A 26811-nucleotide genomic window follows, 5' to 3' on the forward strand; every position below is an offset into this window, starting at 1 on the left:
TTTCCCTCCTGTCCATACAGTAGAACTGTGCAGCACTGCGCAACACACGTGCATCCACTACAGTGAGGAGAAACTGCCGAGGGCAATTTCTGATCAGCATTCGGAAGCTACAGCAGCATTGCCACCCTGTAGCCTGCTGGGAGCTGGGGAGAGGGTTTTCTTCTGAGTTTGCACCTCAGATGTCACCGCTGTTCAGTAAAGCTCAGTCCCATGGCAAGGAAGGAGCACACAAACTGTGGGTGTGTTTGACTGCGAAAGAAACTTGCCTGCAGTGATTTTAGGAAAAGGTTTTCCTGATATAGGTAAAACAAATGCCATATTCGATTCTGCTGGAAAGCCCCTTGGAAGGAATTTCAGGTAAATACCCATTAAGCACTGTAAAAGCAGAGTGAAACACTGACCAGGAACTCCTGCACTACATGCTGAGCACTGTTTATCACTCTATGCCAAGAGGCAACTGGTGAGAACCTCTTACCTAAAGACACATTTCCCATTAGCTAATTAAATTAAATTCTAAATTTAATAGTTCATACTTGCTCTTAAACTGACCTGTTCCATCTCGGCAGCTGCTGGGATGGGGGAAACACATCACATTACTATATACAGTCAGTCTTCCTGCGAGCGGACACCGAGCTCGAGTGTATAAAAATGCATGTTTGCTCCAGAACTCAACCGGTCACTGTTTGCCAGGAACGACATCGGAGTAATCTTTTAATACTCCAGCCAAGTGGTCATTGTGAGTCTTAAAGCGACGTTTCTTCTGAGAAGCGGGTTTCTTCCTCCTCTGAATAGGAACCTGCAAGAAGAAAGGAACAGAAGTCAAAAAGATCTGCCCTCCCGCTGCGACATCTGACCTGACGGGTGATGCTGCACAAGTCATCACTTCTAAAAAAGAAGAGCCCTGCTCCAACCAGGGGTGGGCAGGTGGGGAAGGTCCTCGCTTGTTTTTGTGAGAAGCAACAGCGTTGGATTCAAATCCAGGCAGGGAGACGACCCTGGGGACAGACCAGAGCCTCCGTATCCCATGCAACAGCAGTAAAGGTGGTGTTTATAAGTGCAGCTTCCAAACGCTCCCATGCAGCTACGGAACAAGGTACGTGCCCCATAATTCCATCCACAATTACGTGGTCAAAGACACATTTAGCATAAGAGGAATCCAAGAGGAGTGCCTACATGACGACAGGCATTAAAGCATCTAGTGTAGGGACTAGCAGAAACCAGGAATAAGTCCTGTGGGGAAGGGCTCCCAGGAAAGGGCAGTTTGAAGCCGAGTGCTGAAGAGGAAAGACGTGGTATATCACACACAAATAAATGCTAAAAAAATACTTGTTTGAAGCCAGGAAGAAAGCATCTTTGGAGAGCCTGCAGCCATTTTGGCCTCCCAGTAAAAGATAAGTGTATCACACCCAGTTTGGAGAACGATGCATGTGTGGTGGGAGGCAAGTTACATAGTTCCTATCAGGATTTCAAAGCTATTTAGCAGAAAAGTGAAAAAAACCCAACCCCATCCTTCTCCTAAAAAAAGTAATGATTCTTCTACTCCTTATGTATTGCACAGCTTGGAGTAGAAGCTTCCACTTTGGAGCTCACAGGGATTTCTGGCATTTTCCCTCTTCTTGATGCTGCTTGGATTACACTGGCTCAAACAAGTTATAAAAACACTGACTGCTGGCTACAGCATTGTGTTTTGCAACTTCTTAAAAATCGGTCACGCTTCCCCGAGCTACACAAAGCAGCTGTGCAGAGGCTCACCGACATGTTTTGGGATTAACACTGCGGGGTCAGGAAGGGGGAAATCTCCTAGAAAGATCTGTAATCTGTATCTCTTACTATTTTCTTTGGTCCGGTTTCTTGCATGGAAGAAATACCCTGTCGTTTCAGATACTCTTCGATTTTCTCCTCATCCATAGAATCCACGGGAATGCTCCTCCACAGCTTCTGAAATTCTGCAACACCAAACGAACCTTCCTTTTATATCTCAGTGAACAAATCCCGGGCGAAGCCCCCGCACGAAGGGAAAAAGACTCAATTTCAAACACCGAAGCATTCTGGCACGTCAGCCTGTGACCGTACAGACGCAGGGATCGCTGCCAGCAGGAACTCGATCAGCACAGCCTTTACCCACTCCAAACGCCAAAAAAACACCAAAAAAACCCAAACCTCAGCCAACAAAACAACAACAAACCACCCCCGGTGCTTAATGGGAAAAGATGAGTTGATCCTCATCCGTGCTAACGGCACTCCAGCATCTCAGCACCCACGGGCAACGTGCTTTGAACGTTAATTTGCTACGGAGTCTCTTTCTCTGCCTCCCATCTCTACAGCTGTGTAGACTGTCAACGTGTTTTATAAGCCCCGGTTCAAAAGATCTTGGTGAAGGGTAATAACTAACCATAAAGGGCAGCTTCATTTACACATCTCCAGCTGCCATTGTCTTGGGAGACTCGTCATCTCACAGTCCAATTTACTGAAGATTCAAGACATTGACTTCAGTGGGTTTAAGCTCGTTCATCACTGCAATATAATACGTACCGCGCTGTACAGATAATAAATTACTAAAATTCCTCTGGTGTTAAAAAGAAGAGAGATACCTTAAAAGCCACAGCAGCAGGAAAGAAGACAGAGACAGTAAGTCTTAATTAGAGCAGCTGCCATCTGCCTGCACACTTTCTGCCGCATGTAAAGTTTCGCAGAGCCTCTGGAATGCCTTCTCCAGGCAGAGGCTGGTACGATCCTACCTCCCTTCATTCCCCAGGCAGTTAAGTCAGATACATCCTGTCAGCAGGTTTGGCTAACAAACTATAAATAAAACACGAGGCGCACACAGCAAGGCAAGACTCAATTTTTCCCTTTATTTCCAGATAAATTTAGTATACAGTTGTCAAAACAACCCCAACTTCTGCATGCTTAAGAAGCTGTCCTGTGTGGCAGGCGATGAAACGCTCCGGCGACGCTCTGCCACAGGCACACTGGCTCCAGGGGCACCGCAACGAAACGGTGCCGTACAAAAGGTGTACCTAACGGTTCCCGTGCTCGGACCGGTTCCCTTCCTAAGGCATCTTGGTTTTTGTACGAAAGTACGCGCTTTAAGACTCAGGTCTTTCTTTTCTTCCCATTGCCAACAGCAAGGGAGCTGTTCGAGCTTTCCAGGAAATAAAGGAGTTTCTCCAGCGAAGAATAACAACGTTCATTTTTGGTAATGCAGCGTTTTTGAAGAGAACTAAATCCTGTCAAAGCACCACTTTTGGTTGCAGGTTACAGCCTGCTTCTCGCAGAGGCTATACGGCACGGCGGGATCATCGAGATGGCAGTTTTGATTTAACTGAACGCAAGGGCTGACACTGTAGTCAAGACATTCTCTGTCTGCTCATCCATTTGGAGTGTGATTCCGGGCTTTTGGCACAGCTCGCGGTACCCGCTATCGCAGATCAGCTCTCACCTAATCCCGTTGCGGCAGGCGGAGAAGGTTGTGTTACGATCAAAGCCGAACGGACAACAGAGAGATTTCTCAGTGATGAGCGCTCAGATTAAGTCCCGAGAGCAGAACATGCTTTTTCCAGCTATTTCCTTTCTGTTCATGCCCCCTCCCTGTCCTCAACACCCAAGCTGCACACAGCTGGACACCGAGAGCCGGTGGTGGCGGAAAGATGAACCAGACAACGGGGGTGCAAACGCAGTATCGCGCTCGGCGAGTCGCCGTTATCTCAAATCACACGTTTCTGCAGTTCACACGTGAGGCGACAAGGCTGCACGTAAAGGCAGGACTATTAAACCGATCCCGGTTAGAGACACTTGGAGGTTGTGCTGTGCTATAATGCCTTTGGCCCTGCACAGACGGCTTCGATGGGAGCTGATGAGATGCAGGTCAGTCCTCCAAGATGCACGACAGGCACATGTACACGAGGTGACAGCAGCTGAGGGACTTGATAACTCTGAACTTTTACATGACAGTGTCCTTTTATTTACCATGTTCTGCACAACCACAGATGACGTGTCTCCTTATTGGAGTTCAAGATATATGGACAAATACACCCCGACGCCAAAAAAAAAAAAAAACACCAAAAAAATTGCTGAGCATAGGTGCTTAAGGTTAAACTGGTCTACATTCTTCTGGGGAACAGAAGTGAAAGATTAAACACTAGAAAATAAATGGTCAGCTCTTCAAGGATCAGCATGCAGAGAAGTGCAGATCGCAGTTAATATCTAACCACGGCGTTTCGCGTTTCTTGTAATGCAGCGGTTACGCTATCATTACAGCTTCACGTTCACCTTTTACACTCGGCCAAGAAACACGAACCTAACAGTCATCAAGAATCAAAACCGCAGAGCTGAAATGGACTTCACATACAGATAATTTAATCCACTAATTGGCCCCACCAGAGTCACTACACAGTATTCTGCAACTCCATTGAAAAACTCCTCCATAAATCAGGATGCTTTCAGCACTACTGATTGATTGCGGTAACTGCAAAAGAACCTTCTTCCCACGCTGAAGCTCCATGTAGGGCGTTAAAACACCTTATTGCCTAGGAAAGGGGGGAGTCACAACAACACGGCCCCGCCATGGAAGCACTCAGCATTAAAGGATTGGTTCAGAACTAAAAGCACGGGATGAAGGTGGAGAAGAGTATGGAGCTGCCCCCCTCCATACGGCTGTTTGCATTTAGGGTGCCACCTAAAGGGAAACGGAGATGGTATGTCTGTCATCTCATCCCAAAGCCCATTCCGTGTAACACCAGACACCGAGCTAAAAGGCAAGAACCGAAGAAAAAGAGCAGCTGTCTGGCTGGCACTGAACCATTTCCACATTACCTGTCAGATTTATTCGGAAGTCCCCAAGGACTATGCCCCTATCAGCTAGTGAAAGTTGAGACCTTGGGAACACGCTATCTGAATTATTGTGACATCCTCTCTGAAATATGAGAACCTATGGGAAAAGTCAGCAAGAACGACAGCTCTCACGAAACAACCCTCCACATTTGTAGCTGTGGTATTTCTGCACCTCAAAATTCATACCCTTGACCCAAGACAGATTTCTCCAGCTTCTTTGAGGAGCATCTGAAATACGGTCACCTTGGCCTTCGTGGTGGCTCCAAGCAACAAAGGGGGTCACCACCTGTGAAGAGCAGTTCACAAGAGGGGGCAGGTAGGAGAAAATGGCACGCGACGAGCCCATTGCTGTCACGCAACAACCTGCTTCCTGTCCTCCACCACCTGTGGAAGTGTCCACACTTACAGCTGGAGGATGCGGCAGGCTGACCTGTCTCTGGGGAGGGGAGAAGACAGAAAGAAAAATGCTGTGACGAGCTGATGTGTCTGAAGAGCAGACGACAGTGAGAGAAGGCAGCTCCTAGAGATGGTTTCCATATGCCTGATCCATTTTTTCACAACGTCTTTCTTTTCTCTGTGGACAGGGTGGAGGGAATTCGGTACTGGTGTGAGGGGTGGGAAGGGGATTGTTGGAGCAGGAAGCTCACTACACGCTGGCCTGCTTCAGTCAGGCATGGAGAACAGGTTCAGATACACGCATTCCTGCCGCGCACGTAACCGTTACCATTACAGAGCACATCCAATTTTCCTTCTCCATGTCCTGTCAACTGCTAGGTGATCTTTACATCATTGGAGCACGGCAAAGGTGAGAGAGTCTTCTATCAGAGCCACTAAACTATTTGATAGATCAGACAGAACAAGTGTGTGATAGCTAAGGAAGGGAAGAAACCGCGCAGCAGCCAAGACAGCAAGGCTTCACCTGACCACAGCAGGCAGCATTCAGACAAGCTGACAACTTCTCCGACCGCTTAGGCTTCTACGGCAAGATGGAGCCCAGAAAAAAATCCCCCAGGGAGAGATTTCCAAAGAGTTTCTGGCGAAAGCAACGCAAGTGCTATGAACATGAGAACAAGGAGACACGTATGTTTTCAGAGGAGCTTTTAAGTCCTGATGCCAATGCAGCTCTTCCTCAGAAGAGGCAAAAAGTTGTGATCCTGGTACCGGAGGCAGGTGCTTGGTGTCTTGCCTGGACTAAGAACAAATCCTATGTGCAATATCTTGCAATTTGATCACTAAAATATTTTAACTCAGAAGCTTGACAGAATCAACACTACTCACTCCCTTGCTCCTCCAGATCGATAACTTCTGGTCTTTCAAGTAACGAGGGGAGGGAATGACACCATGAGCTGATAGAAAGGCCAGTTTAGACGTCTGCTAACGTCTCCAGCATCGTGATGTCTGCATGCACTGACTTAAAACAAGAAGCTTTGACCAGCAGTAACCGACACGCAGCAAAGCAGAGGGCAGCACACAAAGATTTTCCAAACGCCTTCTCTCTCCGAAATACCCGAGGGGTAAGGATGCACAGTTCCCTCAACTTCACTGCATCGCAGGGTGCCTCACATACGAAAACAATTCGTGCTGCCATTCCCTGAGTGATTATACTCACGTTCCCTTTCTGTAAACGCTTCCATTTGGGGAACAAAGTCATGGGTAAATGGCTGCGCGGTGACTTCAGCGCAGCTTACCCTGCACTTCTGACTGCCTCACCTGCTTTAGCAAAAAGGTTGAGATGGCTTCTGGAGATAAACTGCTATATCACGCTGGTAATAAAATCTGCCAGAGATTAATAACAGCTTAAAAACCTTCGCTGAGCTGAGCCAAAATCTGAGCACAGGACAAGAACAGACAATAACAGGGCAGAAGGGAAGAAATAACTGAGTTGCGGGGAAGATGGGAGTCCTGCTGCGTTAACAGTCCCAGGGAACACAGCACTAGATTTATACTAGAAGGAAAAAGGTGATTGATATTAATTTGTGCTGCCCCTGGACCACCTTGGAATTCAAAGCCAGAGCCGTAAGTCATCACTGATCCCAAGCAATTTTTATACCGTTAAATTTAAGAGGCTTTGGCCATTCTTTAAATCTGTTCAAAGGCGCTTAGGAAGAATATTGAAACCATGTATAATGAAGTACCCAAATTTTTAGGCATTAAAATACTTCCGATATTGCATTCAGATGTGAAAGACACCATCTCTAAGAGTTAAGCAATCACACTGGCCTTTCAGAACTCAGCCTGCACGGGTGAAAGCTTGGTTCACACGCACGGTGCTTAGTCCCAGCACAAAAAGGCAGTGCTTGACTTGGCTGAAGCACCTGAAATCTAGCCCGGCTCTTATAAACGCTTTCAGCTCCACGCTACTGACAGAAGATTAATTGGTCAGGAAGTCAAGAAGGAACACATGCAATCTGAACCTTCCTTGGCTAATCACATAAGAGGAAGAACAAAAGCCGTTCCTTACTGCAAAAAACCTTTTCCAGTACCCCTGAGATCACAATATATAGGTACCGCACCGCTGCCGCAGTACATTTGGATTTATTTTTGAAAGGTTTTTCAGCCATGAAAACAACTGGAGCCAGGGCAGAGGTAGGCACTGCCAGAAAGCAGTTCCTCCCAGCTGCTTCAGCCAGCAACCCCCACGTTGCCCCTGCAGCTCCTCTTTCTCTGCTTGACTCCTGATGGAGCTCCGACAGCGATGGGAGAGGGCGCCGAACTTTCAGAGGATATTCATCTCAGCCAACATGTGTTCGAAACCGGTGAGTGTCATGTGGCAGAATCATGCACCGAGGAGCGCAGAGCCTTCATTTCTAAGGATAAAGATTAAACTAGAAACATATTTTGAACTGTCATCAGCTGCTAGATCAAAGAGTCCGACAACACTTCAAGGCTTATTTTGCAGCCTTCTAGAAACTTTGATTTAACGTTGCTGGAGATAATGAGCTGAAAGAGCACCGCTAACGCAGAAACGTGTCATAACTCATCCTGTACACAGACAATTCTACCTAAAAGACATGCTTCTGGTGCTCTGGAAAGAATCATAAAGCAAAACTGCTCGGGAAGGATGGGTTTTCTTCATCACAGGACAACAGGGATGGAAAAAGGACCCATTCCAGCTGCAGTAAGTAAGCGAACCCACTCAGGAGTGTTTTAAGAGTTGTGGCATAAGCAGGTAGATCACAAAACTGCACAAAAGTATTCCTGTCCCCTCTCAGAACAAAGCATCATCATCCCCATGAAAAGAAAAAGCAAACCCAGGAGGAACAGAACAAAAAACCACTTTTTGATCAGATGGGAAGGTGCTGCCACCTGCAGATGAAAGACAGCAAAGCCACCTTGAACTACAAGCAATCCGGATGCTCACCGTCCCTTCCTTAAACGCCTGCCTTCATCCGGAGATTGAACCCAACAGCTTAAACGCTTTGTCTCAAGGGGTTTTAGAGTTTGTTTGGGTTTGTTTTTTTTTTTTTTAATCTTTTCCCCCCTTTCATAGCAACAGCCTGCATTGCTTGTTCCTAAACACAGATCCGTGCTGGGTGTGCTAAAACATAATGTATATGAGCAGACTTGGATTTATACTGGCTACCTGATGGAAGAGTTGGCAGACATCTCTTGCTACGTCTTAGTAAAATGGGCTCTTTCATTAAATTTCACAGTTAATCCTGGAGTTATTAAAAACTAAGAGCAACAGGGTAGAGATCTCCCTCTGTTAACTCAAATTGTAGGATGGCTGGGTGCCAGTTAGCTGGAAAAAATGCACAAGAAGAAATGATAAGCATTTGTGACTGTAATATAACCAGTAGCTGCTAAAAACTTAAAAGCTTTGTCTTAACAGTTACTGCAATAGCACTGATTTCTATATGTTTTGGCCATGTTTGGATCCCTAAAAGCTGTGGGCTGGTGGACGGAAGAGACACTATCTGAGCAGGATGACAGCGTTAAGGGCAAACTCACGGTCGTTCCGGAGGTTACAAATTCCTCAGTGAATGCAGACTAAAGGCTTCTCATTCTGCATTTCACGTCTAGTTCTGACTGCTACTATCAAGAAGTGACAGAAATGATGGTTTAAAACGAAGTTCGCTTCAATATTTTGAGTCAATTTTTATATTCTTAAATGCTGTAGGTGTCACATCTACTTAATTATCTTTGTGGAAGAAAGCTATTATTACTGAGGGTACAAGCGTGGTACATAACAAATAAGTTAACGATACACATTCCCAGTTGCTTCATTCTATGGAAAATGAAGAGTCTCTCTGAGCTAGACAAAGAAAAAGAGAGCTTTATGCTTTGTTCTACGGTCTAGTTCAAGTTTCTATCAAAACTCTTCTTTTTTTACCATAATGTGACGTTATATGGTAAGATGGCTCTATGTGGCACGTTACAGGAACATTATGTTAACAACAGGAAGTGTTCAGTGTCACTGAGTCATTTAAAATGAGATCTTTTGACACAGATTGCCTTCTCCTTTCCCTACTTACGGGCATCTGACGTTGGCATAAATATAATTACTGGAACACGCCCCAACCGTCTAATTAATTTCTCTGCACAAACAGGCACATGGCACCAAAGGATTTTACCACTCTCTGTTAAACAGAAAACACATGCTGAACTTCTGAAGTCCCAAATCCACTCCAAGTCTAGGCAGCAGCACTCCCCACATCTGCACTCTTCTCCCAGTTGTAAACTACCACTTCTCAGGACTTTTGCTCACATCTCCTCCCCATTTGCTTCCTCCTTCTGTTCCGTTCGTGGCTTCTCGTTGCATTCACCAATGAAAGGCACGTGATTAATAAACTGGAAAAAAACCTCAACAAACGTGCACCCAGAAGCCATTCTTATGGGTTTTTTTTGGCTGCCCTTTACACAGCCAAATGTTAGATGCCATTTTAGTCACAGTCAGGTGATTTTCATTCTCTTCTATACTGCAATACTTGAAGAGAATTGTTGGTTTTCTGGTGCCATGTTCCAATGTATCCATCACAGAATCATAGAATGGTTTGGGTTGGAAGGGGCCTCAAAGATCATCTAGTTCCAAACCCCTGCCATGGGCAGGGATGCCTTCCACTACACCAGGTTGCTCAAAGCCTCATCCAGCCTGGCCTTGAACATCTCCAGGGATGGGGCAGCCACAACTTCTCTGACCAACCTGTTCCAGTGCCTCACCACCCTCAATGTAAAAAATTTCTTCCTTATATCTAATTGAAATCTCCCCTCCTTCAGTTTAAATCCATTGCCCCTTGTCCTATCACTACACGCCCTTGTAAAAAGTCCCTCTCCAGCTTTCTTGCAGGCCTCTTTGAGGTACTGGACGGCTGCTATAAGATCACCCGAGAGCCTTCTCTTCTCCAGGCTGAACAGTCCCAACTCTCTCAGCCTGTCTTCATAGCAGAGGTGCTCCAGCCCTCGGATCATCTTCGTGGCCCTCTTCTGGCCTTGCTCCAACAGCTCCATGTCCTTGTGTTGGGGACCCCAGAGATGAACGCAGTACTGCACGTGGGGTTTCACTGGAGCAGAGGGGCAGAATCCCTCCCTCGACCTGCTGCCCACACTGCTTTGGATGCAGCCCAGGACATGGTTGGCTTTCTGGGCTGCCAGTGCACGTTGCTGGCTCATGTTGAGCTTCTCATCAACCAACACCCCCAAGTCCTTCTCCTCAGAGCTGTTCTCCATCCATTCTCCGCCCAGCCTGTACTTGTGCTTGGGATTGCCCCAACCCATGTGCAGGACCTTTCACTTGGCCTTGTTGAACTTCACAAGGTTGTCACAGGCCACCTCTCCAGTCTGTCAAGGTCCCTCTGGATGGCATCCCTTCCCTCCAGCGTGTCCACCACACCACACAGCTTGGTGTCATCTGCAAACTTGCTGAGGCTGCACTCAATCCCACCATCCATGTCGTCGACAAAGATGTTACAGCACCGGGCCCAGTACTGCCCCCTGAGGAACACCACTTCTCACTGTTCTCCACTTGGACATCAAGTCTTTGACTGCAACTCTTTGAGTGCGACCATCCATCCAATTCTCTATCCACCGAGTGGTCCATCCTTCAAATCCACGTCTCTCCAGTTTAGGGAAAAGGTTGTCATGCGGGACGGTGTCAATTGCTTAGCACATGTCCAGGTAGACGATGTCAGTTGCTCTTCCCTTATCCACCAAAGCTGTAACCCCATCAGAGAAGGCCAGCAAGATTTGCCCTTAGTGAAACCATGTTGGCTGTCACCAATCACCCCCTTATTTTCCATGTGCCTTAGCACAGTCACCAGGAGGATCATAAACCAGAGAGTACTACCCCTGAGCTCAGTTGCTAGGGTTGTTAGTCTCGTGTTAATATAAACCATTCTCCTGACATCTGGATACACCTAATGTTCCATTATCACCATAAAAGACTGCTACACCTGAAAACTGCTTATACATGTAGGTGCTTAAGATGAGTTCGAACCAATTATCGTGGAAACACAGGTAGACAATGACCTACCTTCATCCACAGTAAACTGGCAGCTCTTGTCATTGTAGAAAAGAATTTTCTTCTTATCGGGGCGATTAACGAAGATGATCTGGTCCCCTAAAGCCTCAAAAACAAATGCGAAAGAACAACTCAAAATCACTTTGCTTCCAAGAATAAGGATTCCAATTTAAACAGACCGAGATCTTGCGCTACGAAAAGCCCAACAAACCAGAGAAGCAGCAAAGTAACCGGCAATGAAAAGCATCGAAAGCGGATGCTGGCGATAAGTACACCAAGAAAGCAAAGATGAGACATGGAGAACTGAGATCAAGGTATAAAAGCAGAACTAAACGCCTGTAGTCGGAACGCGGAAGATCAAGAATCTTTCGGGAGAAAGAGGTTTGACAGCTGTGCAGAGACATTGCCAAATCTGAAAGCGAAGGGCAATGCAAACAAAGGAAATGCAGAAACAGCTGCAACATTAGACATTCTGAAATAGCTTTTGAGTACTAAAAGAACAGAAACAACTCAGGAGGAAATTCTCTCTTAGCCACTCCCTCCCCTCCGAGGCACTAAGGGGAACGGGCTCCTCGCGGAATCGCGGACACGCACTACTCACCTTTATCGCTTTCTGTGCGTTGGGCAGCCCTTCCTCAATATCTTCTAAGAGGATTCCTCCCAGCCCTCGCTGGTCATGCTTGTCCAAGAGCCTGAGCAGAGCCTTTTTATCTTTCAAGTTGTACTTGGGCTTGAAAGCATACTTCCCATCTACAACTTCTATTTTGGGATTGTTGACTAGAGCCTGTAATAAGGACATAAATTTTAAACCTTGCAAAAGAGCACACGCTAGCACTTTTTTTTGTACTGTGCTTCCGAGCAGCTAGAGCACATCAGCCACACGTTATGGCTGCCAGTTTGGATGTTTGAGTTTGAAATGGATTTTAAATCCTTGGATCCTAGATCCACCAGCCCAAGCATAATTCTCCACAACGTAAAGCACAAAGGAGGCTTAGCATCGTTCACTTCGTGCCTTTGGGCTCCAAGGTCCGTGACGCCTCTTCCGGCAGAAAGCTGCACGTGTTCTTTTTTGAGAAAAGGATGAACAAAACAGGAGCCAGTCTTTGCCAACTGCTGTCAACTGGCACCAGCAGCTGTAGAAGAAATTCAGAAGAGCCGACCTCCTGCACAGTAGGATTTTACCTAGGTCAGAGTGAAGCTGACCAGAAGCTGATGGACAACTGAAATGTTTTAAGATATTCCCCGAATCAGTTTTGCTGTGCAGCCAGTACCACAATGGAAGTTCACCTGTAACAGAGGGCAACCCTACTTAGTTTCTTCTGCAGATGCCAGCCTGACCCTGAAAGGAGAAAGAGAAGAGACACAGAAAGACAAAAGCAGGGAGAAAACACCCGTAACAGAGAAGGTGACTAACTTGGGCACTGCAGGGTATTTGTTCACCTTTTCTCATCCAGTAACAAATCAGTGATAATTTTATATACACTTCTTAGGAAGAGCTTTTTCATTCCATTTTGATATTCTGGTTCACTATGGAAAAAACCTGGAGCTACCTTTCAAAAGACTTCAGCAAAGTCAAGCTTCCATCACAACTAACACTGCCAGCTTGGAGGTTTCTGTATCCCAGAACATTACTACTGGTAGCAAAGGAATGCTACAGGATAGATTAGTTAAAACCATCGTGGTTTTACTACGCAGAGACTTTTTTTTCCTCCGTGTCTCAACAGCCTTTACCACTCTGTTGCAAGGATTTTAAATATGATCTGAGCAAAACCAGGTACGCCGATCGAGTATAAATACCAAATATGGTATTTTGCTGATTTATTATTCTTGAAATTCCATGATGACATTCAATTAAGCAGGAAGATTAATATGGTGGCCAGTTACAGTGAACCTGTAAGACAGAAACCTAGCATCTAGAGTGAGACTAATGAACTCCAGCAGTGGAATTTGCAGACCTGGTATTATCCCACCATTTCAGACATAAATTTCACATCGGAATTCTTCATTTCATTAGGTAATAAAGAAGTGTAAGCCTGTGACTTTTGTTCCACAGTCCTATGATTTAGCTATTTTAACATCCTTGATACTGGAGGAGCTCTCCACTTGAAATGTTTTTTCAAAGAAATCCCGTAAGAAAAACAGCTGGTTTATATAAAATTAGTAACCAATAAATTCCCTTGACTTAAAATGTACTCTCTGTGTGACAATTCTAACAGGTCCTTAAAAATGTCAGAATAGCTTTCGTTCCACAGTGACCTCAACAGCAGGAAGTATAAGACAGACAGACGTGACGCAACGTACTTTCTTAACAGGGGGGATTACATATTTAAAGAGCTTGTAATTAAATAAACGTGGATAATTCAGGTTTATCACAATCCTTTATCTCTAATTAAAATATAAACACACGGGTTTTTTACCTCGCTCATTAACCATTGTTTCTGTTTGAGTCCAATATCTAAATGCTGCGTTTCATCCAAAATCTCTTCTAGGGTTAAGGGATGCGTATCACCACGCTGGTGCCGAGTCTGCAAAAGTAAACAGGATCTATTAGAGTTCTGTACTTGTTTTATTCAGTGCCTCAATTATCATTAAGTAACTACAACTGGTGTAACGTGCTGACAAAACGACTCTTGCAAAACCAGGACAGACACAGTACACGTAGCACAGGGGTTTCAATTTAGGATTTTTGAGAATACGAGGGAAAAAAGTTAGTACCAGCTGAGATTGATGACTGAGTCACCTGTCAAGCACCAAATTATAAGTTACTCTGATAAACAGCTCATGAATCCTAAAAGCTGACAGAGTTTTGCAATTCCTATTTCTACTGCAACTAAAAACCGTTATCCTGGGTTTTAAGTGACTTGGAATAATTAGGATTTCAGTAATGGAACAGTATGCTGACCATTTTGTTTATTGACAGCGTTTTGAATTTAACAAGCAAGTTTCTTGAAATTCTCCCTCTTGCAGTAAAAGAATTTTCGAGTTTGAAATATTCAGCATCTTTCAGCGACCACAGGAGAAAAACTAACTACAGTATCTAAAACCATTTTAATTTCACACCAAAACACCGTACCTTCATATAATTCACTATTTTAGCGAGGACTCCAAATTTGTAGCCAGAGCCTCCCGAAAGGGCTTTCAAGTTAAACGATCCATTGCTGTGATCTACAAAAGGAGAAAACAAACAATTCAACGACGCTTTCAACACCACCTTGTTGGCTTTGCACTCCATCTCTCAGTCTACTTCCATAAGCGTTCCGAAAGACAACTATGGACGGAAAGGCATGTTTCAGGGGCGGTCACCTCAGAGGACACTGTGCTAGCAAACGCGTTGATTTTATTTTGTGTTGATTTTTGAGTTACCTGTCAAGAGACACTGCTCTGGAACACCTCTGAGCAGAGCTCCATAAATATGAAGTTACTGGGAGTCGACCTTTAAGGAAACACTGAGCAACTGCAGCGTTACTACCGTGAGTACACGTTTAATTCCGTGGCTGAACATATCACAATCGGTAACGCTACGTGAATTCATAGAATCATAGAATCATAGAATGGTTAGGGCTGGAAGGGACCTTCAAAGGTCATCTAGTCCAACCCCCCTGCAAGGAACAGGGATATCTCCAACTAGATCAGGTTGCTCAGGGCCTTGTCCAACCTGGCCTTGAACGTCTCCAGGGATGGAGCATCCACCACCTCTCTGGGCAACCTGTTCCAGTGTTCTACCACTCTCATAGTAAAAAATTTTTTCCTAATATCCAACCTGAACCTACCTCCCTCTATTTTAAAACCATTACCCCTTGTCCTATATTTCATTCACGTTGAAATAGTGCACTGCATTTTTTGCTCAACAACCAGCTCTACTGATGGCTTCGTGCTCCTGAGACAGGAGCAGCCAGTTTCACTTATTCCAAAATGGTATTCAACAGTTACACACCAGGTAAAGGAAGGCTGTGCTTGTTGTGCTGGGCTTTTTTTTTTTTTTTAAAAAATAGCACTAATGGATAATTTATTTTAAAAAACCCCACACATTCAAAACAATTCAGCTTGATGTGTTGCACCACTGGAACAACAATTCAGAATCCTCTTTGTCGTCAAGTCTAGTTCTGTCTTCATGTATTGTGAGGTTTGCTAGTGTGCAAAGCTTGTTTCAAAAATTCTTGCAAGGTTGTTAATGGCTATTTCATTAACCGTGGCAATTAGCACAGCACAGGAAATGGAAATATCCACAAACCGCTATTGAAAGCCACAGACCTGTTACCAGCATAATGTTGCTCAAATTTAATGGTTATAGCTTTGCAGAATTTCACTTACTCCACAAAAAGAACATTTCCTCTTCGCCACCACAGGAATTTTTTAATCCATTGGTGATTTTTCATCAAATCTGACAGGACATACGTGTACCAGAGATACTGAGCTCCTATTATTTCTGTGAAAAAGTCAGTCGAGGGGGAGAAAAGAACAATTAAAGTCAGCGTTATTGACCGAGGGAGAGGTTGCAGCGGGTGCTGAGCAGAGCTGCTAAGCAAAGTCTTTGCTCTGCTGGGCAGCTGGAAGGTATGGATGAGAGTGGTGATAAGGAGGAGAAGGCAGCTCAGGGGTTTGTAGTGGTGAGAAAAGAAAGAAAAAAAAAATCATTATATTCCAGCAAATGCATCTAAGATGCTCGACAAAGACCCATCGCCTCCAGCGAGTAAGCAGCAGGCTTAGAGAAAGTGTGTTACGCTCTTCACCATGTTTAAAATTTCGATGCCTTTGCCAAGCTCTTCACAGGAAACCCCAAAATCCATTTCCAAAGTCACTGTGCTTTAGATGAATTGTTTTCATGCCTGTCCCGCTGCATCTCAAACAACTTCAAAGTTGATCTGTGAGTCACTATAAAAGGCAACGACGAAGAGGTATTCTTGGATGTAGTCAAATTCCAAATTGCAATAATTATTGGGAAGGCTTCATGGAAACTGGTGCTAATATAGCAAAAACCATAATGCAGAAGGAACAAATGTCAAACCTAAAACTTGGCAACTCGGTCACTGCGAAGCCATTACATGGCATCGTGTTAGAGGCTCTGCGCAGCACGCCGATTCCAAAATTAACGTAGAAGAATCCACAGAACTCCAGCTACAAAAGAACATTCTATTCTATTATTAAATCAATTATTCTGTTATTACATTAAGATGGAAAAAGGAAGAAGAACAAAAGCCAGCTCCCCCTGAAAATACAGCCTACAGGGATTTTCCCCTCCAGCGCCCCCTTTTATCATTAAAAATTTATGTCTGTACAGGCCTTTTTATAAATAAATAAACACGTGTGTAACGAGAGGTCTGAAGCGACCGAAATAAATTCAGAGGCAAGACAAACAGCCAAGATGACTTATCCCATATTTGTTCTGTCGATTGAATCAAGCAGATTATCTTTTTAATCTGCCTGGCTACAGCCTGCTGCAGGGCAGGACGAGCCAACCTGGAAACGTGCAGATATTAACACTTCAAATGTCACGGTCTGAGCGGCTGCTTTCCGGTGCAAACCGAAGCGGGATGCCGGCTGCCGGTATGCTTCTCCGCTAATGAGCTCATCGCGCGCAAAGAGCATCCCAAAAAAAAAAAACAAACCAAGAGTGGGAAGGGGTTTGTTTCTTATTTAAGACAGCGAGAGCCACGTTTGTGAAATGATTTACCACTGGGATGGAGGGCTCGATGCAAATGAGTCTAAAGGAAGTCGTCAGCAGCATCACGCGTTGGCCAATGGTAGGAAAGCTCCATCTTAGCTGTGCCGTAGGCTGCGTTAAAAAAAAAGGGACCAGACCGGCGCTCGTTCAGCATCCTTTCAGCCGAGAGGTAGGTGTGCATCATTTTATAACGTTGCCTTCGGTTTCTCTCGATGACGGAAAGAAAATATGCCTTTAACGAGCTGTTTAGAAGCAGAATAATTTTTCTCTAGGTTTAAGCAGGGTTTTACGCCGCTGAACGCGGAGGTGCTTGCCTGGCACGACAGGACAAGCACTTTCACCATCTGTGCACTAATGGAAAATTGATGACCGCTCCATCTTACAGAAAAGCTAATATGGCAAGCCAGGATTCAGTAAGCAAAATGGATTTTGTGCTTACTGGGGAGGTAGCTTGGTTCCTGCAGCCTCACGTTCCTTGTACCAGATTCTATACGTTTCTACCGAAATGACAGCGACAGGATTTTCCTTAAAACAAAGACAGCTAAACCCGAAATTTAAGAAACCGACCTCCCAGGTGGGTGTTGGGTAAACTGTATCAATTAAGCTGCCTTAAACAGATTTGTGTTTGTGGACATGCTAGAATCCTGCTCTAGAAATTTGGTACATTAGGGTCTGAAAAAAATCCAGTTGCATGTTATTATCCCGGTAAATACTGGAGCAGCGATCGGTACCATGGAAACAGACAGGTAAGAACCCATCTGAGGTTTGTAAATGCTATTACCCCACGATGTCTACTCAGTGGTTTCTTAAACAGGACTTAAACAGTACTCCACTGAAATGATTTTTTTGCCAGTCATTTCCCTCTGCTCCATGAATACCATTTCAAATAAAGCTGCTCCTCTGCAGCGTCTGAAGATGATGATGCTTTTAAATCAAAACCTAATACAGATACTACAGAAGCCAATCCATTAAATATTTAACTCCCTGCATTTTGGACACGTACAGTAGCTGAACTGCATTCCAATGAGACTTAAAATAGGAATTTAAACTGTATTGTTACAAAATGAGTAGAACTGGATGAAACAAGACCATTTCTGACAGCTTTCAAAGACGCTGCCCTTACTAATGCTGCGTTCGTTCTGAAGGCTCGGCGACGGCTACTTCAGTCTTGTATTTTAATAATTACAGCAACGAGCAGCTGATATTTATCTGCCTCCCCTCATTCAAATCTCAAGAGACCATCATCATCCTCGAGAAGCACGAACCACCTCCGGCACAGGGCATTAAATTCCATCTCCCTGAGCAAAGATGAGCTTCTCGCCGCCGTGCAAACCGCTGCCCTAATGGTGGCTGGGGGGTGGGAAAGGGCCGGCTGCGGCACGGCGCCGGCAGCCGAGCGGCAGGGACTCCTGCCCGGGGAGCCACGCCGTGCCAAAGATGCTCCTCTCCTCTCGGGAACGGAGCTACCGCCTTGGCGGGGAGCTGGGCCGGCAAAGGGTTCCGGCTACGCAGTGTCAACGTGTCCAGTCTCTCCAGTAGCCTCCAACCTCCATGGCTTTTAGCAACGACTAAAATCCTAAATTTCCCATCAGCACAAACGGTTCACTTTTGTGCCTGGTGTTCACAGAGTGAGCAAACTTACACGTAACAGATTCCAACGAAATCCTCAGTCTTAGAGATCTGTTTCAACGGTTCAAAACAAAACTCCTTTCTTTCCTGAGGACATTCTCTTGCCATTTAAAACAGGCATTTAAATCCTGCTTGTTTTAATCATCCCTCAGAGGGGACTCCAAATCCTTTTATTCAGCCTCCTGTCTCTTTCTCTCCCCCAACAGATTTTCAAATAAGCCTTCAGACCCCCTCTTCAAAAACCCCTCCTGACTTTCAGCCCCACCAAATAGGACAGCTGAGTTTCTTTCCCAGACCGTCACCAAACCAAGCCAACTAAACTCAGGAGTATTTTTAGTTTGGATTTGCTCTGTAAACTTCTGTTCAAGAAAAAAAAAAAATCCACAGTTTAATGAATCCTATCCCTCTCATTCACACTTTGTATATTCAGTTACAGATTTAACAGAGGAAACAGTAAGTTACTGCAAGCGCTCCAATAAATGTCTGTATCAAACGCTAACGCCAGGTAGCTTCCCAACAACAAAGCTGAATCCATTGAAGACAGAAGGATAAGGAACAAAACGTATAATATTTGAACCATAAATCACAAGCTGGTTTGGCTGCATCATCCTGGTTTTCACAATACCTTTTTTTTTTTAATAACACGAAAATAACGACGGGTGCTCAGACTGCTTTAAGTCATCCAGTTTAGTAGACACCAGCACACTTCACCTTTGTGACTTCCCATTTGGTCAGGCATTTTGTAATTCCCACTGCCTGAAGAGGCTGATTGCAGAATTATTTCTGGGATACGCAAGGTTCATTAAGGCATTACCTGTGAGCACAGTTTAATGAAGGAAACATCAGCTTACCCCTTCATTCCGTAGTTTTGACTAGTGAGTGAAATTAAACTAAATACGGGTCGCCAGGACCATTTTCTAACAAACACAGCTAGGTTTCCACTTTTTGCTTTACGTTCGAAGCAAAAAAATCTTTTGTTGGAAAAGTCTCCAGGTTTCTACAAAGTTCTTGTCTCGACTTTCTCTTCCCCTTCCATAATCCCACGGTTTCGGGGGCGCTCCAGCAGACAAAAGCACATTTTTGCGAGCGGCCCCTCGGCCGGCGTGCGCTCGGTGACAGGCAGACATGCGGGGCACAGTGCTGCTTCCCACTGTGTTTCACCTAAAAACTGCTCGAATTCCCTCAAAGTTCTCCTCAAACGTTCCCTCAAAGGAATACGGAGATCTGACTCGATCTCCTTCTCCTGCACCCACTTCTAAATTGCCTGAAGGACTCAAAGGTTATTATGGTGTCCTACAATACGCTACGACAGGTAACCAGAAGTTGCTGCGGCTTCTTGGACATTTTTTATGGCATTAAACTATACACCAAAATGAAGATAATTTCCCCTCAGCTTTAGAAGGTAAAGTCAGGGAAAGAACGACACCGGGGCAGGGGGGGAAAGAGACATGTAACTGTAAAGATGTTACAGCCAAACATCTGCCTACTTCTCCATAAGTCGCAGAGAAATTCCGAGACAGACAAAACTGCTTTTTTGTTCTGGATACACTACAGAAATTACTGAGGCACAGCCCACTTTCCCACTTTCCAGCAACGGCCCTTCCAAACCAGCACCTCTCCACAGCAATACCGTTCGTGCCAAAAGCGGATGTGCTGACACCAACTTCTTGTTTCATCTCTCCCCCACACCGCAAAGCAGTCTTGTCTTCTGCTGGGTACAAACAGATGGTGTTGCACCAAGGACGACACTCCTTTCCTAGCAGTTAAGCGAGGAACCCAGCTGAAAACAAGAAATCTGAACTCCTCAGGAGGGTTGGGGTTTTGAGTTTTAAGTTATTTTGTACTAGAAGGTCAGCCAAAAGTTCAGTTCCATTCTTTGGAAGCATCTCCCAAAAGAGTGACAACTTATCCATCTCTTTTTAAAGAGTGATTGCTTTGTCTCAAATAGGAGAAAAAAAACCTAAACCTAAACCAAAACAAGCCAACAAACTCCAATGACATTAACGTGTATTAAGTTCTTCCAATCACTCAGGTACGAGAGGGCCGTACACAGATCTCATTTTTCCCAGAATGCTGAAAAAAGGCTGAGGGCTTTCACAACCATGCAAGCTCCGACCTCAAGACCAATGACGGACAGGTCGTTGAACGCACTTGTATACCTTGAAAATTATCCTTGTAACCTTTTTGCCTTTGCATATACTTGAAATAAAGACACGAAGCGCTCTCATCCCAGACTAACTTACACTACACGACGCACGCGTGGACCAGTCATCACCGAAATAAACGTTCCAGACAAATCACAAAGTTGCACATTTGGCGTTTGGTACTTTTGTGAGCGAATATGCAACAACCCATGTCTATAGGAGGTGTGAGCACTTAGTCTCAGCCAAAGTTCTTCCAGTTTGGGATAAAAATCACAGCATGTTCTTGATCAACAGAGTCCTCAACAGCTTTGTTTTTTCTGTTTCAGCCCCCAAATCTGTGACAGCGAGCACAAAGACAACACTTCAAGAATGGCGACCCTCAACGCCACGCACTGGAACGAGACTACATCCGTTTCCCAGTATGTGGGCTTTCAAGTGCAGAAAATTTACCCTTTCCATGATAACTGGAACACTGCCTGCTTTATTATTCTGATCATATTCATCTTCACTGTAGTTTCTCTGGTGGTGCTGGCTTTCCTGTACGAACTGCTAGACTGTTGCTGCTGTGTGAAAAATAAAACTGTGAAAGACTTGGAGAACGAACCCAATCCCGTAAGAGCAATGATAAACAGCTTCAGGAAGCGTGAAACGGAGGTGGTGTAGGACGGACTGAGCAGCAGTGCCGGAAGAACGTTTGACACCTTCAATGAAGCCTCTTGTACCTTACGAATAAGCAAGCCACGTGCTTTTTGAGCAACGGTTATCATTTTATCTCTGGATGTGAACTTAAATTGGCAAAGGCACTCCGAGTGCTTTAGCAGAAGGATGATCTGTTGCAACGTTACGGGGGAAGAAAAGATTTTTTGTTTTTAAATGAACTTTTGTTGTTTATATTGAGTTACTAGCATAGATCTTTGTCTACCTGAATGTTGCCTAACAAGCATAAAACTATGTTGCTTAACTGGAGAAAACGTTTATAAAAATGCTCAACAACCCGATCATACACAGTGCAAAGCCACAACAGCGTCCCAGCACTGAGGGCAACCACACAGAGACAGGGAAGACATTCAAGGGGTGAGGAAAAAAAAAAAAGAGATAGGGTTGAATGGGGAGAGATTCCATGAAACAGGAGAGGCTTGTGGGAATCCTTGCCTTCGGCAGCTTTTCTTATCGCAGGTTTCTTGTTTTTAGAAGAGAGGGTGGTGGGAGGGAAAGTAAGCCAACATGAAACATCCCTAAAACGGTCTTTTCTAACCTCCCGTGGTACAATCTGACTCTTTTTCCCTCTCCTTCTCCAGTTCCAGAGAACTGCTCTCCCCGTACATCATATTCAACGTGTTTAACAACTTCTGGCTGTCGAGACAGGACTAACGCACTACTTAAAGAATGTCTGACTGTTTCCCCCCAAAAATACTGTAGTGGCACTACGGTCTAGAAGAAACAGGGACATTTTTCTGCCCCAAGGCTGCTGCCTCTGTGATCACCACAACACTACAGGGAGTCAGACGTGCCGGGTGTATCATCTCTATCTTAACTTTTCAAAGCTGAACTGGAACTGACTGGGTTCTTGCCAAGAACACAAGCAGACGGGTCGCGGAACTCCCGCACCGACGACAGGAATTTCATCCGGCCTGCGCGCAGCTCTCAGGTGTCGACACGCTTCCCAGAGGAGGCCACGTCAGGATAAGCCTTGGGCTAGAGACGGCAGGAGGGACGCACAGCGAGAAGTGACTTCATTTTGCACAAGGGAATCCCAGCTTGCTTCGTCCGCCTGCCGACGCATCCCAGAGCCTTCCCGCTCACGCCTTTCTCGCAAACCGGCGGCGTTAACGCTCAGACCTCTCGCTCACCGGATTATTTTCTTCTTCTCCAGCTACGTCGTGTCTTTTGTTTTTAAAACCATCTAAGTTTTGTATCAGAAATTACAACTGTAATAATGGTGTCCGACAGCGTGGCCATCAGTAATGTTTGTTAAGTCTTTCGCACTCCTGAACCCAGAGAGAAACGTCCCAGAGCAAAGCCACGTGTGGGACAAGATGTGCTTTAGCTATATAAAACACAAATAATATTCCTGTCATTAGGGAAACAAAACCCACCTAATGGTCAAAGGGACAAGTAAGTTACAACGCCGATCTCGCAACGGAGCCGTGTCAGAAACACTTTTGCGCTATGACCAGTACCTATAATTATTTCTTTTTTTTAATATATAAACTCCCTCTATCAGGTTCAGTTTGCCGAAGCTCCAGAAGATCTGGACACAATGAAAGACTTACTAATTTGACTTGTGCTCTTCCTGGTTGGTGAGAAGGAGTCCCAAGACACCCAAGGCACTGCTAACCAGCACAGCTAGTCCAGTGATTCACCTGGAAAAGCAATTTCCCTCTTGCAATCCCAAAACAACACGACTACCGCTGCAATCGTTCATCTCAGCCATGCTTGTCACGGTGAAGTTTCACCAGTACCGGTCCCACGTGCAGAGAAGGCTTTTAGGTAAAAATCAAACTATAAGCACAATTAACGGAATCTGACAAAGTACAAGAGAACTAAGGACTCGCCCTGAGATGTACGATGAAGATAACGTCAGTGATGATAAAGCCTTCTGCTCTCAGGGACGCTGGGCAGATGCCTCCTTACCTTCTGCCACATTTGACAGTGTCAGCCCTGAAAGACCGGTGTCCCGCTCCAACACGCACTGGATTAATTAAGACGCCTCTTTCCTGAAAGCAAACGCTCCCAACGGCAACGAGGACTGCTGGCCACTCGCCGTGTTCCTACGGAACGCTCATCACGGCTGCACACAACGCAGTGTGCAGGAAGTAGGCGGCCAGCCTCTGCTACGCCGGCTTTGTCTTCTTGTGCCTTCCTGAGAAGCACACACAATGAAAATCTCGGGGCTCATTCCAGCTACTTATTCCACAGATCTATCCAGGGGGCTGGGTGTCCGCACGAGGCACAGAAGACAACGATGTCCCCTTGTACAGCCCTAGAGCCTCAGGACAATCCTTTCTCACGTGTAGACTAAGTGGTGAAACAGCTCCTGGAGATTTCAACTCTTGAGCACTGTTGGCTAAGACCCTCAAAACAAAGGTGTTAAGATAAAGACACCTTAGCCACAACTTACTATTCGTTAATAAAAAGAAACAAACAGATATGATCTATTTCGTTTATTTTCCAGTTACTATTCTGAACCGAGTAAACAAGGCAGTTCTGAATTTTTCCAAATAACTTGTTTGAATAACAATTTCAAATAACTATAGCAATAACTGCTCTCGCTGGAAAGTCTACAACCAATCTTCACATGCAGAGCAGATGTAGCTATGCAGTGATTTGAATATTAGCAGGATCTCAATGCCTCTCCTCCCCAAAAAAGTGACATGGGCAAGTTCTGTTGAGTCACAGAATCGCAGAACGAGGGAGAACCTGCAAGCGCTACGCACCCAGAGAGTATCAATGCCAGCACACATTCATTGTGACGTTATTTATTGTCTTTGCGGTCACCGCACAACAAAACTAGGACTGATCATCTTAATTTCCGTTTCTTCGGGGTGGGTGGGACAGGGATTCTTCAACATCAGATTTTAACTCCACCTCCCCAAGACCCATCTCTGACACACACCTATCCTGACAGGCACCTAGCAACCTGGCAATTCAAACAACAAGTGGGTTTTGAGGCCAAAGACACTGACTCTGCAGCATCACAGGGCCACTCGTGCTCCTCGTGGTTGCTCAAGACGTTCAGTGGCTTGCCAGCCTGAACGTCTGTTCTGAGCCAACTCTTAACAACCAGAGAAAGAAAGTTGGTCCGCTTGCTCTCTGTTATTTTTCTTCCATCCTTGCTGCCTCTGCAGTAGTTAGTAAATACTCTCCAGGGGAAAATGAAAGGCAACTGAACTCATTCTGCATGAAAACAGTCTAGAAAGCCTGAAACCTTTCTGATAACATCTGGAATGAGGCCAGCAGCATAAAAGATAAAGTGTTATTTCCTCACAGCCACACGTTCCTATTTGTGCAAGCTAATCATCTGACAGCTGCAAAAGCACTTAAAAAAATACCCAGCCCACAAAATCACAGAAACAAAATTACATTTTATTTATCTGCTCTGCTGCTTGGCCACATATCTACTCAAATCCTCCAGATCAGACTCACAAGTGAGCTGTCTGCCCTTTTCCTGCCTCCCCTTCCCTCTTTCCCAGCAAACTGCTTTCACTCAGGATACACAGTTTAGGACGTTCCATGTAGAACTTTATTTTGAGAGGAGAGTGTGGCAAAGGTCTACTTGATTTATTTTAAAATGTCCAGCTGGTAACTGTATTTGGTGCCCTGAGAAGCTGGAGATACATACACAAACTCCCTACTCTTCTCCTCAAGACAGAAGCCGCTCCGCTCCTCCCATCGTCCTTGACGTTTTTCTCTGCTGTTTTTAGCTCTGTTGCTTCTTTCGGAGTTTAGGAGAGCCACACGTGGTATTCACAATACGAGCGTGCAATCAGTTTGCACAACAAGGAATCTTGTGTTTTAGTAACTCCTGACATTTCGTTTTACTTCGAAGTGCATGTGGGAACTGTCGGTGCTTTCAGAGAACCGAAAAGGACCCCCAAGTTAGGCGTGAAAGTGAACAGAGAGCACGCCGCTGCGTGCACACAAATCCTCTCCGCGCTGCTCCAGCTGCTGCACTTTTCACTTGCTCTGACTGTTTTGGTGCTGCTTTATGAATGACTTATTCGATATTGAGAGATGTGTTATCAGCACCGCCATCCCAGGGAAATGACAAAGCTCCCGACCAAAGCAGACAGAAACCTCCAGAAGCCACGGTGTTCATGAATGAGGATGAGCTGCCAGGTAAAATCAGAACTAATCACGACACACTAGCCAGACAAGATGTAAGTTATAAAACCCATCTCATGGACGGATAGCACCAACATTTTTAGGTGCTGTTGTGCCAGAAAGACAAAAAGAAGGAGACCACTGTTACTGCTTGTCCCACGGGTCTAGAAAGCACTGAAATCCATAAATCAAAGTTCAGCTTCATACCAAATAATATTCTGGCAGTAGTGATTCCTCCAACCGAGTGAGAGCGAACAAGTCACGGGGTGAGGCTTGACACACGTACACGGTAGCAAAAGTGTTTTTTTTCCCATTGCACAAGACAATTTCTCGACAAAAAGTGACAATTTAAGAGAAAGAACGACAAGAGCCACTAGCAAAACTCACAGACAGACTAATTTACACTACCAAACCACAGCTTAGAGGCAGACAGCAGAAAACAGCAGGCAGCTGTTTATCAGGAGACTTTCGCCCACCTGTGTTTTGTTTTGAGCTCGAGGAGCCGCCTTGTTCTACCTTTGCCTTCTTCTTTTTTGAGGAAGAGGAGTCAGAAGACGGCGCTGGACGTTTTTCTACCGCCGGCGTGGAGAGGGCACGCTTTTTGAACAGCTCTCGCTCTCTCAGTAAGCTTGGATCCATAATTCTGTTAGGGGAAGCCGGAGGAAAAAGGCAAGGAATAAACATTAGCGCCGACAAGACATTTAAGAGGAGCCATTCTGCCCACTAAGTTGTTTATTTCTTATTCGCACCCTTCTCTTCCCGCGCACAGGCTCTGCGAAAATCCCGGGGATTCCAAGCGCCGGAACGCAACCTTAACCGCAGGGAAGAGCTCGAAGGGGGAACAGCCGGTTCCTGAACCCGCCGCCGAGCCCGCACCGATTCGGAGCGGCGCCGGGGCGGGCTGCCGGCCAGACCGCCCGTCTCGGAGGCACCCGACGTTAACGGGGAACGTAAAAGCCACCGACGCGAGGGGAAACTTCGCCAACGAGGCGGCCGACCGCCCGCAAACCACCGCCCCCTTTACCGGCGCCCGCGGCAGGCACGGGCCCGGGGCAGGCGCCCCTCCTCGCCGCCGGAGCCTGCTTCTCCCCCCGCCCCGCACGGCCCGGCCGGAGTCTGAGCTCCGACCCTCTTCCCCCCCCCCGCCGCCCCTCACGGCCCCGCGGGCCCCCCGGCGCCGCGCGCTCCCGCTCACCCGCCCGCGGCAGCGCGAGGCGCAGGCCGAGCCCCGCCTCCCTCCCGCCCATTGGCCCACGCGACGTTCC

At 45.8% G+C, this 26811-nt stretch overlaps 2 protein-coding genes across 4 annotated transcripts; one reads left to right on the plus strand and one right to left on the minus strand.

The window, feature by feature from the left end:
• Positions 1–26771, minus strand: GTF2E2 (general transcription factor IIE subunit 2). 3 transcript variants are annotated; one of them, XM_086611695.1, is made up of 8 exons: positions 26742–26771; positions 26023–26189; positions 14361–14452; positions 13705–13812; positions 11889–12071; positions 11300–11393; positions 1831–1946; positions 1–796 (listed from the first exon to the last, which is right to left on the minus strand). In XM_086611695.1, the coding sequence occupies exons 2-8, from the start codon at positions 26183–26185 to the stop codon at positions 677–679; spliced, it is 876 nt and encodes a 291-aa protein (XP_086467821.1). In that variant the 5' UTR covers positions 26186–26189; positions 26742–26771; the 3' UTR covers positions 1–676. The 3 variants fall into 3 exon arrangements, with proteins under 3 accessions (XP_086467821.1, XP_009990254.2, XP_086467822.1); XM_009991952.2 differs by lacking the exon at positions 26742–26771 and having other exon boundaries at positions 26023–26292; XM_086611696.1 differs by lacking the exons at positions 26023–26189; positions 26742–26771 and adding an exon at positions 15539–15566.
• SMIM18 (small integral membrane protein 18) lies at positions 21092–21385 on the plus strand. Its single transcript, XM_009991951.2, has one exon. It carries the CDS (start codon positions 21092–21094, stop codon positions 21383–21385), a length of 294 nt encoding a protein of 97 aa, XP_009990253.1.
• Positions 26772–26811: the final 40 nt, after the last annotated feature.

The sequence above is a fragment of the Tauraco erythrolophus genome, chromosome 5 (assembly GCF_009769465.1).
Source record: "Tauraco erythrolophus isolate bTauEry1 chromosome 5, bTauEry1.pri, whole genome shotgun sequence".
Lineage (NCBI taxonomy): Eukaryota > Metazoa > Chordata > Aves > Musophagiformes > Musophagidae > Tauraco > Tauraco erythrolophus.